Genomic DNA, 13,451 nt, shown 5'->3' on the forward strand with positions numbered 1-13,451 from the left:
TAATTGTCAGATAATTCAGGGGAGGTTTGTGAAATTATCCCTTAATACTACTAGTAGGTAATTGCAACGCTCGTTTCCTGATGAAAGATAGAATTAGGTCCCCTTAACATTTTTACTTACGGGTGAGAAACACGATATGATGACCTTATAATCGCACTCTGTAACCTAAGAAACTTACCTCACAATTAGTAAGATGGATTATTTATCATATCCTTGTGCCGGGCAGCATATTTTAATTGACTGGACCGAACATTTTAATAAAACAAGCCTTACAATCTTGAAGTGTGTCCAAGTATCGTGTGCAATGTCTTCAAGCTCCGTTCTATGAAACAGCTTCAAATTGTACAATCTATTTATGGTTTATTGAAACATGACAATTCAATCTGACAAGAGCAACAGAAAACTTCGGATAGAAATATTGGGAGCGCACCCCCAATGATTTTGATGTTTAGGGCTTCATTTCGGTCTTGATGGCAGCGACCAATTGTTCATAGGCCTCACCCCATGCATTTTTCATCTCTGTGGACCACATTTCTGGAACTGCTTCTTTGATTGTCTCCAACAGTGCAAATTTGGTCACCTGTGGTTGCAAACATCCAAGCATTTAATTAGATAAATATCCATTTCATCTTTAACAGGGACAGTAGAACAGTCGGGCTACCCTGTAACCTAAAGATATGTACCGCAGAGCATTCATTCCAATTACTGATGATGATGATGATGATGATGATGAAATTATACCTCAAAATGTTCATCCACGACTCCGTATTTGAAATGCGTGGCACCCAATTTCTTGAGACTTGATTCCCGCACCACAACTTTCCCAGCTTTCCGGAGTTGAACCGCAGCTTCACACGTCTGCAACAGAGATCACATCAGAGCTAAAAGGCAAAGTAAAATAGGTCCCAGTATCTGGTTGCAACTTGTGAGACATCTTCATAGTTTGTTTATCGGATTTTCTTGCCAGAGTACGAACGTGAAAAAATTAAACAATTACTGACCATGACGAAGACAGTCTTGGCATGGGTCTTGAGCTTGGGGTTCTGTTCCAATGGAGCGTTCGGTTCTTTAAGAAATGAGAACAATTTCTTAGCGGACGGTGCAATCTCAAATATCCTGATCATCAGAAGGAAAAGCAATACGACACCAACCGCTTATTTTTAATTCTGAACGGAGCAAAAGGCCATTCAAGAACACAGGACAAATGCAAAACAGAGAACACCGACTTACTTGAGAAAGAATTTGAGACCCCATTCTCCCGAGTTCTTCTTCATGGAGTTCCATGACTTCACCACCAGGGCTTCCTGCTCTTCCGTAAACACTCTTCCTGCCGAAGACCCACAATTTTCCCCTCCTCCTTGAAGACTCATTTTGTTTCTGGTTTAGGAAATGGTTCAGAGAATAACGTCAGTCTAGTATTGGATAGTACTAAAATACTACTATATGTTATGCTGCTGTAGGATGGATGCAGAAGATTTTATGCGTATATATAGTTGTCGTTTGAATCTCACGGAGACCATTGGTGGGGGCGAATGGCCATCTTCAGAGGCGGCTCAATCCTGCCCGTACTACCAAACAACTCGAACAGCACATTGTTTTTTGGTGGCAACTGAACATTGTTTTGAATTTGATGGTGGTCTGGTCTCCCACTCCTCCTCACCTTGACTTCTGCTGCGTGAGAGCTGACGCAAATACACATTGACGGCGGAATGGTTCAAGTAATCTACTGCTCCCTCCCTCTTTTTATAACTGACGTTTAAGATTTTACACACCAATTAAAAAAAGTTTTTCATTGCTTAAATTTGTACACTACTTTTCTTTTATATCCTCATTAATTATCTAATTCACCCATATTTTCTCTCACTAGAGTACTAAATGGTGCTGTTTTACTAAGCCAAAAGCAATGCAAACTAACTCCCACCAAACTAGGAGTAGTAATTAAGAACCCTGTATTGGAAAAGAGAGATAAAAGGATAAAATTGTGAAAAAATAATTAATACTGTATGGAGATAATAAAACGACAGATAAAAGTACACTAGAGCAAATTTCTTAAACGTCAGTTATAACAAAAGGGAGGAAGTAATAAAAAGGGAAACTTTTGCAGTTTTTAAGTCGAGCGCCCGGTGACGCAGCAAGACACCAGACACTTCTTATTTTCTTGCGTTTCGTTCGTCTTATTCATTATTTAATATATTCCCCAACATACCATTGGTGATGCACTTATAAAGAAATCAAGAAAGCCAGAGACAAAAGATTTATATTACAGAAAAAAAAAAGGAAGAAATGTTACTTCCCCCCTTATTTTTGTTAATCATGCTCCTACTATTATTTTAATCACATAATTTTCATTTATTAGACTATATGATAAAACAAATAATTGAAGTACAAATAACAAAAAAATGGAGTGCAAATAACATTTTTCAAAAAAAAAATAAAATATTAGAGACTATGATGAATCTACCACATCAATAATACTCTCACCAAGAAAAATTTTGTTTGCTTTTTTGGCTTCCGAAGACTCTGCAATCTGCAGCTCCAAAAATGAAAAGCTAACTAGCACTGTTAACCCTCAAATATAGATAATTCTACCCTAAACTTCCTTGCAACCAGCTAGAAAGGCTTTATTCGACTATCACCCCGAAAAAAACAAAAAGATTCACTGAAAGATATAAGGGAAACAACGTCAGAAGATCAGAGATATACATAACCACCCAAAACATCATCTCATCCACACCCGTAATTGACATCTGGGGTGGCTACCCCAGATTCAAATGGAATTTCAACTCGTTCTTTTACAAGGCAGCGTGTTTCACCATTTTCAAGGACCGGTACTTTACCAGGCGGACATTCAACAGTTATTCCACCATCACCAGATTGATGTTGCTGAAAGAGGTGAAGCAACTTGAACTGTTTATCACTTTTCCTTAACCGAGGCTCATAGCCAGCCAAACTGAGAACAGAGAATACCCCAACGATAGTTAACGCTGACTTTGCTACTGCACCGATGAAACCTTTTACCCTGGACAATGGTCTTCCAGGTTCAGGCTGGAGTTGGTCTGTGTCTGATTCAAGGAAACCTTTTGCAGGTGCATTCTTAGTTTCACCACTTACAACCCCATTTTGGGTTTTCTTACGTGCACTAGGAAATTGTGATAAATAGTCATTATCAGACATCACAGAATGCAAAGGCCGGCTTGGATATGGTGGGAGGAGAAGGTCATTGTTATCTTCTACGGCTTCACCAGCAAAAGCAATTGCCTCACGAATGACTTCCAATTCTTCCCCTCTGTAGTCCTTCAACTTCTCAAGCAATTTTCTTTGACTGTATCTAATTTCCGCTAAGGCTGCTTCTTTCTCGTACAATTGCTGCTGTTGTAAAGCCTGGCCATAAAAGTTTTGCATATAGAAAGTGAGTTTCTAGACCTTTACAAGAGAAACGGATGAATTGGGCAAAGCCTCAATTTACTTTCTTCTAGATCTTTATGGTGATATACGGAGAAAACTTTATCCAGTCATCCGACTACGACAAATAAGACAACAAAATCTACACCACAAATAGATAACACAATTCAAATATCAAGAAATGGAGAAAAGAAACTGGAACTCCAAAGCAACTGTTTGCCAATTGTTCACAAATCAAATAATAACAGTACCCAAGTACAGACATGCCTCGTAGACATAAAAGGTGCCACTAAGTAATCATTCCATACCAAGGTTATGGAGCTGTGGTGTTACTAAACAAAAATCGAGATATCATCAGAAGTAATAGGAGAAAAAGCCACTACTCCCATTTATCGAACATAAGACTTCTCTCGGTCTTACTAAGCTACTAGAGATTTGTTAGATAAACAATGAAGGAGACTAACCAAATCTGATTTATCATTTGAACATGAAATCAGTGCTCTCATACATCATGACAATTACAATCCAGTTTAAATGCTGCAGAAAGGTCTGCAGAAGAAGCAGGTGCAGCAGGAAATTCTCTTTTATTATCACCCATAGACGAACAATCACCATCTTTCAAGTCACCCAATACGATAGACCCTGAATGTATGGTAGCAGCTCACATGGAACCCTTTCCAGATTGCATTCCAGCCCCATACATTAACAAATGTCTCAAGTGTAATGTATTTCAACTTTGTGCTATTATACAAACCCAACTATTGAATCTACAGATGACGGGTGGTATACCAATATTTGATTCCAAAGAGCACCAAAATCTTTATGAGAGAACATAAAATTAGGAGTTCTCAATTTTCCTTCTATTAAAATCTAAAATTCTCACATTTGATACAAATGTCTTGGATAAATACTGAACTCTAAGGAATTAATTTACCAATCAAGTTGAAACCAAGCACTATCACTCAATTACCTCCACCAGAATAGTAGTTATGTACCTAGAAAGAACCACTTCCACACCAAAAAGGACGTCCTGATTCTTTATCAGATCAATGAAACTCTTGGAAAGAGCTTAAAACTAAGAGCAAAGGATGGATGCTAGAGATCATTTTCAACTAAATCAGGCAAAACACGAGACATCCAAACTTGTTTCAACAATTTTCATTTTCCAGTAACCGCGATAAAATAACAAGATGGGGGAAAAACACAAAACTACTCATTTAGCTTATGTTTGCTTGAACTAAGTCATAGCCCCAAAATAGGAATTTTGCTCAGTGCACGGAATTAAGGACTGTGCATGATGAAAGAGTGCAGGAAAAGCAGGACTGAGACAATCGAGAGATAATATGTACCCTAAACTCCAGGCAATTCCAACCATATTCAGCAGGTTTCTCCAAACAATTTGACTTTCAATAGCCTATTTCTCGCAAAGATATCATCTTCAGCACAAAACCAGGCCCAAGACTCTGCTTCAGACCGGAACAAAAAGACCTCTCCAACAGCCACAAAGAAAGAGATGAACCAACATAAACACTCAGCCATTCAAGACCATTATTGACTAACTTAAACCCTAGACTGATAACACTGTAAACTTAAATGATTTTACTCAAGAATCTAACGGAAAACCTTGGGACATTCAAGTAAATTTTGAAATTTGAGATCTGATTCCACATATATTATCTATAAATAGAGGGCACACAAGAAAATCCCTAAAATTTCAAGAAAATACAACATTGTAGAGACTGTGTGTGCGAAACTTTAAAAGAAAATGAGGGGGAAGAGAGGAGAGGAGAGACCTGCAAAGAAGAAAGCTGGGCCTCAAGTGATTCAAGGGCTTCCCTAATATTCAGAAGACTCTCTGCTGCTTCTTCATCGTCATCTTCTTCTGCTTCCTGTTCTTGAGCATCAAGGCCTACTTTAGAGTCTTTACTTAGGCTTTCTCCATCTTCCTTCTTGCCACTGGTCGCTGCTTTATGGACACAATTAGTAATTTTACCCCTCAGTTCAGCAACTCTGACCAAAACCAGCCCAATTCTATCTTCATCCATAACCCCCTTTAGTCTGTGAATCACTCCTCAAAAGCTGCAGGTTTACTTTCCTACGTCTTTCTCAAAGTACTTCCCAATCCTAGGGGTAGAGGGGGATTGGGTTCGAAAGTTGAAATGAAAGAGAGGAAAAAAATCATGGAGAGAGAACGGAAAGATCAGGGAGAGCCAAGAAGCCGCCAAAGGCTGAATTCTATGGTCTCCTTGCACATGTCGATATTAATGCAAGGAGCAGCGGTTCTTGTAGTAGCAGCACCAGTAGCAGAGAGGCGGTGAAACCAATCACTCTGTTTCCGAAACTGTCGCGTTTTGTGCTGCGGGACATGAAAAGTCTAGAGGAGTGGTCAGATGCAATGGTTCCCTCGGATTCTTCTTCATCGATTAAGGTATTCCCTAGTCTCCGGTACTTGGAAATCGAAGGGCTCCCCAAGTTGGCTGTTCTACCGGATATGGAGAACTTGACGTCTCTTGAGAAGTTAAGGATAGAGAAATGCGGAAGTTTGACTTGTATAAGGAATTTGAATAGCCTTACATCTCTCGAATCCTTATATTTAGATGACTGCCCTGCTCTTGAATCCTTATGCTTGGAGAGCTTGACATCTCTTGCGGAGTTAGAGATAAGGGAATGCGGAAGTTTGGCTTGTATAAAGAATTTGAATAGCCTCACATCTCTTGAATCCTTATATTTAGGTGACTGCCCTGCTCTTGAATCCTTATGCTTGGAGAGCTTGACATCTCTTGCGAGGTTACATATATGGGGATGCGGAAGTTTGGCTTGTATAAGGAATTTGAATAGCCTCACATCTCTTGAATCCTTGGATTTAGATGACTGCCCTGCTTTATTAGATGCTTCTCTAGATATGGAAAACCCCCAATCCCTACGTGATCTAAGAATCTCACGATGTGATCAGTTGAATCCTTGGTTGAGTAATAATCTTGAGAAGTTCACGTCGCTCGAGCGGTTGGACATCCGCTCTCATGACCCTGGTTCTTGGCCAATTACGGTTCTCCACCATCAGGCCAACCTCAGATCGTTGACTCTCGGTGGCTTCTCTGACAACCTTGATAATTTCCCGTGGCCACACTCCATCACCAATCTCGTCTCTCTGGAGGATCTTGTATTGCATGGATGGCCAAAAATCACGGCTCTCCCACACCAAATTCAGCATCTCTCTACCTTGACATCTCTATGGATATGGACGTTTGAGGGGTTGGAAGTTCTTCCAGAGTGGATGGGTAGCCTTGGGAATCTTCGAGAATTGTGGATTGGTGATTGCTCTAACCTCAGACAGTTGCCCTCTGCAGACCTCACCAATTTAAATCGTCTAAGTATCTACAGGTGTCCTCTTTTAGCAGAGAGATGCACCAAAGGAAGTGGCGCAGAGTGGCCCAAGATTGCACATATTCCCTTTGTTCATATCTTTTAGTAGAACAAAGTTTGATTGGTTTTGCCTTAGGGGAAACAAAGGCCCACCGTAACTGTAAGTAGTTAATATTTCCAATGTTCTGGTTTAATCTCTACTTATTCGGTTTGTTTAGAATTCTATTAGTACTTTTTTGTTTTTCTTATATATAATCCCCGGAAGGAAAAAGGAAATAAAAAACGCTACTGCTTCCTTTTAAATGGCCATATCCTTCAATTGCTCTTTACATTTTCTTTTCCGTAGATTCTTTCGTCCTCCTCCTTATCATTCATTCTTTTTTTTTTTAAAAGGGTCAGAATCAAGGCAACTCATGCAGCGTCACAAAAAAAAGAAGAGCAGTTTTCTCAAACTGCCTTATTATTGATTCCAGATGTCTGCTGATTATTGATTCCAGTATTCTCTCCTTTGAGGTGCATCTTCTCTGTTCTTGGTTTAACAATGCTGTTTTTTTTTTTTTTTTTTTTTTTTTTTCTTAAACTTAAAAGACAGAGTAAAGTATTGATAGACATTTTCCTTTTTAAATAAAAAAGATTCATTACATTGTCTGAAAGACTTCAATGCACCAGGGATTGTTTTAGTAGTTAAAAGTAGTAGACTCTGAAAATTTACATCTTCTTTTTTTTTTTTGGATGAATACTACTATCGAATTGCTAGAACAGAGATACTCTCTGTTATGTACAAATTGACTAGGAACAGAATAAATACTTTTGTTCTCTGTTATGTAATCAAACTTCGGGCCAATAAACTCTAACAGCTCTGACCTGCAGCTCTATGAACGACTCATAACAGGATTTGGTTTTGGCATTTAATAATGGCTTGCTAAGCTAATTCTTGCACGTTCTACTATTTTTCTTTTTTCCTGATTCAGCAAATGACTGCCTATCTATTTCTTGAGCTCGTGTCTGTTATGCTGCAGGGACAACAACCAAGAACGACCAAACTATTTCCAGGAGCTGAGACCACATTCAAATGTTTGGGGGATTTTGATGAATCCTGTTCTAACTAACTATTGTGTTTGGATTGCATTTTTTTGGATTTTTTTTGTTTAGAAAAATTACTATAGCGATTTGATGTATGTGAAGTAAAAAGATAACAGGAAAATGTGTTAACGAAAAAACGTTGTAATTTTTTCAATGAAAAATGACTGTCCAAACACCCCTATATAATGTTGAAGAGCATATGAAGGGATTGTTTGTTGACTCAGTACCTCATAGTGTATTTCTTTATTGCTGTTTCTCAATGTCCAACTCTATTGTAATGTGAAACTTAATTTTCATTAAGATACAGTGCTTGGTCCTTCACTACTTTTATATATACATTTCCAAAGTTCGATTTAATGAAGTCAGATTGAACAATTACTATAGCAGACATGGGTTTACCCAAACAAATTTCATTCATGGAATTGCACTAGTGTGGAATTTTCAGGGAATATTCTATCTGAAGTTCCTGTAGCAGCAGTGTGATGATATTTGGTCAAAAAGTTATTCTTTAGTATCCATATTTAGTCTTTAAATTTCCAATTTTTTTACCTCTCAAAAGGATACACAATCAGGTAATCACCTTGCCACTGTGTCTCTTAGCCCAACTTATTAGGTGCTCTGGTTAAGGTGATGTGGGCATATTGTACTTTATGATCAACCAAAAAATATTCGTATATATTTTTCTTTCATACAAATTAGCCCATATCTTTCAAAAAAAAAAAAAAAGTTAGCCCATAGAGGCAAGTAAAGTTGGTTGAGCCAAGGTTTGATGTGGGCTTATCATACTTTTATAACCAACAAAAATACTTTGCCAAATTAGTTTTATTTTTTTTTCTTTTAGACAAATACCGGCCCGTATGGATGAAAAGTATGAAGACAGATTTGTCATTTACGGGCTGCAAATATAACTTGTTTCTTCTTGAAACTGATGCAGCAAACTCTAATTAAACACTAGGGAAGAAAAGTAGGAAAGCGGTGCGACATATTTCTTGAAAGAAATTAGCTTATCAAATATATATGAATGCCAGCGAAACTAGAAAGTATGTTCAGTTCTAATTAAGGTTGTGCAACTAACCATGGAGTAGTATTTTATTTTTCTGAAAAAGACTTATCATATTTATTATTCAAAGCAAAAGGATTGCAGATATTCGATTGTGTCACATGTTGCCTTCAATTATATACCAATGTTAAAAATTTAATCAAATTATATGTGTCTTGACTCTGAGGACCCGTCCAACATCAAAAAGAAAGGAAAGGATTGGATTGATACATGACTCTAGACCCATGGGTTTTTTAGCAATTTGGTTTAATTGTTTTGAACCCGTGATTTCAATTTAAATGCTTGTGGATCCAATACAAATGGCATCAAAACAGATTTTGCATGGTTTTTGCGTGGGTTGAGTCTTGGCCAATATATTATTTCTAGATCCATGGACTACTTAATAACTTGAGTTAATCATTTTGAATCCATAGTTTTAGCTCAAAAGTTCTTTGGCCAGGATTTAAATTAATCATTTTAAATTTGTGGTTTCAACTCAAAAGTTTCTTGGGTTAGCTCTTGAGACTAGGGCGTTACAGTACCTAAAGCTTACCATTTTTTAGGCCTAGCATGATTTTTCTCGCTAAATTCCTGATACATAGTGTTGAATTTAGATATGCCTAACTTTTGTATATTGACGGTTAAGTTTTCATTGGGAAACACCATTAAAAAAAATTCATTTCCAAACGTTTCTAAGGAAACAGAAGAGGGTGAAACGTTCTTTTTTTTTTGGGCAAATGTCACTTTACCCCCTGTGGTTTAGCGTTTTTCACATAACCCTCCTATGGTTTCAAAAGCTATACATAACCCCCTTATGGTTTGGATTAAAGTGTCAAAGTAACGGAAATAATCACTCGTAACGGCGTCACCTAAAATGTCAAAAATACCCTTATGTAAGGTTTAAATTTATGTATTAACCAAGGGGGGTTATGTGTATATTTTGAAAATCATAAGGGGGTTATATGATAAAGTATTAAACCATAAGGGGGTTATATGGTAAAATATAAAAATCATAGGGGGTTAATGTGTCATGTATTTATAAGGGTAATTTCGATATTTTTAGAAGTTCCGTTACGAGTGACTATTTCTGTTACTTTGACACTTTAATCCAAACCATGAGGGAGTTATGTATAGCTTTTGAAACCATAGGGGTTATGTAAAAAAGGGTAAACCACAGGAAGGTAAAGTGGAATTTACCCTTTTTTTTTCCCCAAAGAAGTTAGGAGTGTGTACATTTTAACAAAAGAACCAAGTCATTACAAATGATAGGCAACTTTCTAATTTTGGATCAAGAACCTCACAAGTTGATTTCTATCCAATTCAAACTTATTCTTTTTATTTTTGTAACTTTTGTTGTAAATTCATACAATTACAGTTTGAATGTAAATCCGAATTTGTCAATTCATACAAAAGTTGATGATTATATCAAACTATACAACCCTATGCCAAATATAATAAGGTCTCTGATCATCCCATTCTTTATACAACTATGAATTAAGTAGTTGAAACGGTGTTTTGGATACCCAATCTGGCGCGAGCTCTGCCCAACTAAGGTGGAATTAGTCCAGGTGATTTATACCATGGGAAAAAAAAATGGAAACGGTCATTTTGGACATTGCTGTAATTGTTGTGTTATAGTACCAAGAATTACTTAAAAGGTGCAAATTTGGTACAGCAAAAATCTATAGTTCATAATAATGAATTGCAAATGTGGCTAATGCAGCACGGTAGTAAAAGACCAATATGCAAAAGGCAATTGAGTTACCGAGTCAGTCAACCAAATGGCGGGTCCAAGACACCGATGTTTCCCCAACCTATATAAACCCCACCCCCCGCCTATTTTCAACGCCAAAGCCACCGGCGCCAACTTTGGTAGTTTCCCTGATTTTGCCCCTCAATTTTCCCGGGAACCCCAAACGATGTATGAGTACAACCCCATATCGAAAAACATATTAAAACTAAGTCATTTTAAAAAATATTAACAAAAGAAAAACCACGTCCAATTCTTGATTCCATACGTTCTCATTAACATAACATTCCCATTTTGGCAACAATAGACAATAGTATACAAAATCTTCAAACCCGTTTTATATTCTCCCCAGATCCGAATTTTTGTGTAATTTTCTTGAGCATTTTTAAAGGATAAAATCATACTTTCTTTTTTGCATTGTGCATTTTCATTAAAGGGTTCTTCTGATAATGGCTGGCCGTTACGATTCCAATCCGTTTGCTGAAGAAGAAGTGAACCCTTTTGCGGTAAATTCCCATTCTTCTTCTTCTTCGTCTTTTAACAATTTTAGAGTAGTATTTGTTAAATGTCTCAAATGTTCGAAAGTATTTGTTATATGTGTGCATTCAGTGTTTTTTTTTCTTTTGTAATGCATGTTCTTGTTGTCTTGTCAAAACTTGTTATATGCCTTGATGAAGAATCGAAAAGTTTGATGGTTTTCTGATAATAAGATTGAAAGCTTTTCTTGTTTTGTCTGCTAGAATTATTCAATTGTAGGATTTTGGATATGGTTCTGATTTCTGAATCATTTGATTGTAATGATAATGGCATTCTTAAAAGCATCTTGTAGGTGGGTTTTTCTTCTTGTTTCTTTTTCCGTTGTTGGTGGGATTGTTCAGATCTATTCCTCTTTTATTGATTTCTTGCATTTCTTTATATGTTTACTCTTGTGTTTTTTTCTTTTTACTGGGGTAGAAGGTTAACATCCAGAGAAGTTAGTTATAATGTTATCTATGGGAAATTGGAAACTAAAGATGATCGCAGTTCCATGAAAATGCGGTTTACCATTCTTACATTTGTAGGATTGAGCAATATAAGTGCATTCCAATATTCCATACCTTGAGGTTTAACAGAAAAGTGATTAGTGATGCTGTATTCAAGAAGCGTGTTGAGGGCTTTTTTGAGGGCATAGTTTATTAGCCAAAATCAAAGGGAAAATTCCAGCGTGAAATAGAAGACACATGATGGCAAAGTATGAGTATGAGTTAAAGTGTTCAATGAAGTAGAGTTAAATTCAACAGGAAGGATATGTAAGCAGGGTCTTGAGAATGAAAGATGAACTGTTACTTGCTTTTTCTGCTCTTTCTGTTATTTGCTTGGAATTCAGACGTGTTACATTTTCTGTTTGAAGAGTTGCTAGACTTTAACGGAAGCAATTCAAGTTGAATCTGTTTAGCACATACACTAGAAAATCAGGTGTCACATTCAAAGTGCATATGTTCTGTGTGTAATATTCAGTGCTCCTTTTTAACTCCCTAATATGTTGGGAAGAAAGCTGAAATGACAATCTTTGTGGACCATTTTGATATTGGGACTGGAACGCAGAATGGTTTTTTGGCAACTATGTGGATGATGTAACCTGAACGTATATGTATATTTGCATGTTCCTGTCTGTAGATATCATACTTTGTGCTCATTTTAGCTTGTCGAGATGAACATATGACTATATAATTTTCTTCTCTTGTACAACCATTTTGCTTCTGTTTATACATATTCCTAGCTTTCAAATTTTAGGACAATGGAGCTCGAGGAAAGGGTCAATCAAACTATGGCGGTGGTGCATTTTACATGACAGTAAATTCATTCTTTCCTTGAACTCCCTATGCATTACTTTCTGGCCCAGTAATAAGTTAATAGAAGACTCCTGTGGTTTGAGGCTCAAATTAATATGTTTCTTAGGTGTCTGGCAAATATTTCATTTGCTATTCATTTCCTTTCTTTTACTGCCTGATCAATGTGCTGAAATTATACCATGCATACTTTAGAAAGGAGACCATTTTGTCCTTGTCTTCTACGGTCCATTGTGTTATAACATACATGGATGTCTTTATGCAATTTGGTTTCTTGTTTCATTACATATTGGCTGGTTTGTGCTTTTTTTTTTGCATCAAGGACTTGAGTTTAGGAGAAGTCTAAACAGAGCAGAGCAGGTTGCAGACTTAATTTGTTTTGATGGGAACATCTTATTTTATTTACCAGCTGGTTGTGTTAACATATGCTTCTACCCCCTTATTCATTTTTATTAATGAAATCCTATCTTATAAGCATCTTGTGATTGCCACACCTAGATGAGTTCTTATATGGGTGTGCATGCATGCGTCTAGCTATCTCTTTTTCTTTTGGTTTTCATTGCATACTCAGGAGAAAATGCTTGTACACTTATTCCAAAACAGACAATTATGAGATAGTGTTCAAGAGTCGATACAATCTGTACTTCGTTATTCTAAAGTTTCATGAATTCAGTAAATTCCTCTTAGAATGTTGATTGGGCACCTTGTAGGCATGTTATTGAGGGGAATATACAGAGTAATTAAGCTAGTCCATATAATATTAAAGAATTATTTATTAGAGTTTGATGAGTCATGTCTTATGTTCTTTATTCATTTGTGACACTATTCTATCTTGGACAAAGGTGAGTTGTTTATGACTAAATATAAAGTAGATGGATTAGTTCAAGGCATCATTAAGAAAAGATATGTCAACCTGAATGAAATGTCAAATAATGATCAAACACAACAATATTATATACTGCTATAAACTGTACTACCTCATACT

General features: G+C 36.8%; 4 protein-coding genes across 4 annotated transcripts in view; 2 read left to right on the forward strand and 2 right to left on the reverse strand.

Moving 5' to 3' along the window:
* Positions 1–298: 298 nt before the first annotated feature.
* Positions 299–1,436, reverse strand: LOC113762998 (hemoglobin-2). The gene is made up of 4 exons (XM_027306671.1): positions 1,231–1,436; positions 1,002–1,116; positions 742–858; positions 299–580 (listed from the first exon to the last, which is right to left on the reverse strand). Exons 1-4 carry the CDS (start codon positions 1,368–1,370, stop codon positions 449–451), a joined length of 504 nt encoding a protein of 167 aa, XP_027162472.1. The 5' UTR covers positions 1,371–1,436; the 3' UTR covers positions 299–448.
* Positions 1,437–2,452: 1,016 nt separating this feature from the next.
* LOC113762997 (plastid division protein PDV2-like) lies at positions 2,453–5,572 on the reverse strand. The gene is made up of 2 exons (XM_027306670.1): positions 5,196–5,572; positions 2,453–3,381 (listed from the first exon to the last, which is right to left on the reverse strand). Exons 1-2 carry the CDS (start codon positions 5,445–5,447, stop codon positions 2,725–2,727), a joined length of 909 nt encoding a protein of 302 aa, XP_027162471.1. The 5' UTR covers positions 5,448–5,572; the 3' UTR covers positions 2,453–2,724.
* A 64-nt stretch (positions 5,573–5,636) lies between these two features.
* On the forward strand, positions 5,637–7,904 carry LOC113763091 (probable disease resistance protein RPP1). The gene is made up of 3 exons (XM_027306799.1): positions 5,637–6,925; positions 7,159–7,278; positions 7,785–7,904. Exon 1 carries the CDS (start codon positions 5,768–5,770, stop codon positions 6,869–6,871), a length of 1,104 nt encoding a protein of 367 aa, XP_027162600.1. The 5' UTR covers positions 5,637–5,767; the 3' UTR covers positions 6,872–6,925; positions 7,159–7,278; positions 7,785–7,904.
* A 5,274-nt stretch (positions 7,905–13,178) lies between these two features.
* Positions 13,179–13,451, forward strand: part of LOC113758669 (cytochrome c biogenesis protein CCS1, chloroplastic-like) — a 4,261-nt gene continuing 3,988 nt past the window's right edge. The window contains exon 1 of the mRNA XM_027301440.1: positions 13,179–13,202. Coding sequence (XP_027157241.1) covers positions 13,179–13,202 — 24 coding nt within the window. The remainder of the gene's footprint in view (positions 13,203–13,451) is intronic.

This window comes from Coffea eugenioides, chromosome 2 (genome assembly GCF_003713205.1).
Source record: "Coffea eugenioides isolate CCC68of chromosome 2, Ceug_1.0, whole genome shotgun sequence".
In the NCBI taxonomy this organism is placed as follows: domain Eukaryota; kingdom Viridiplantae; phylum Streptophyta; class Magnoliopsida; order Gentianales; family Rubiaceae; genus Coffea; species Coffea eugenioides.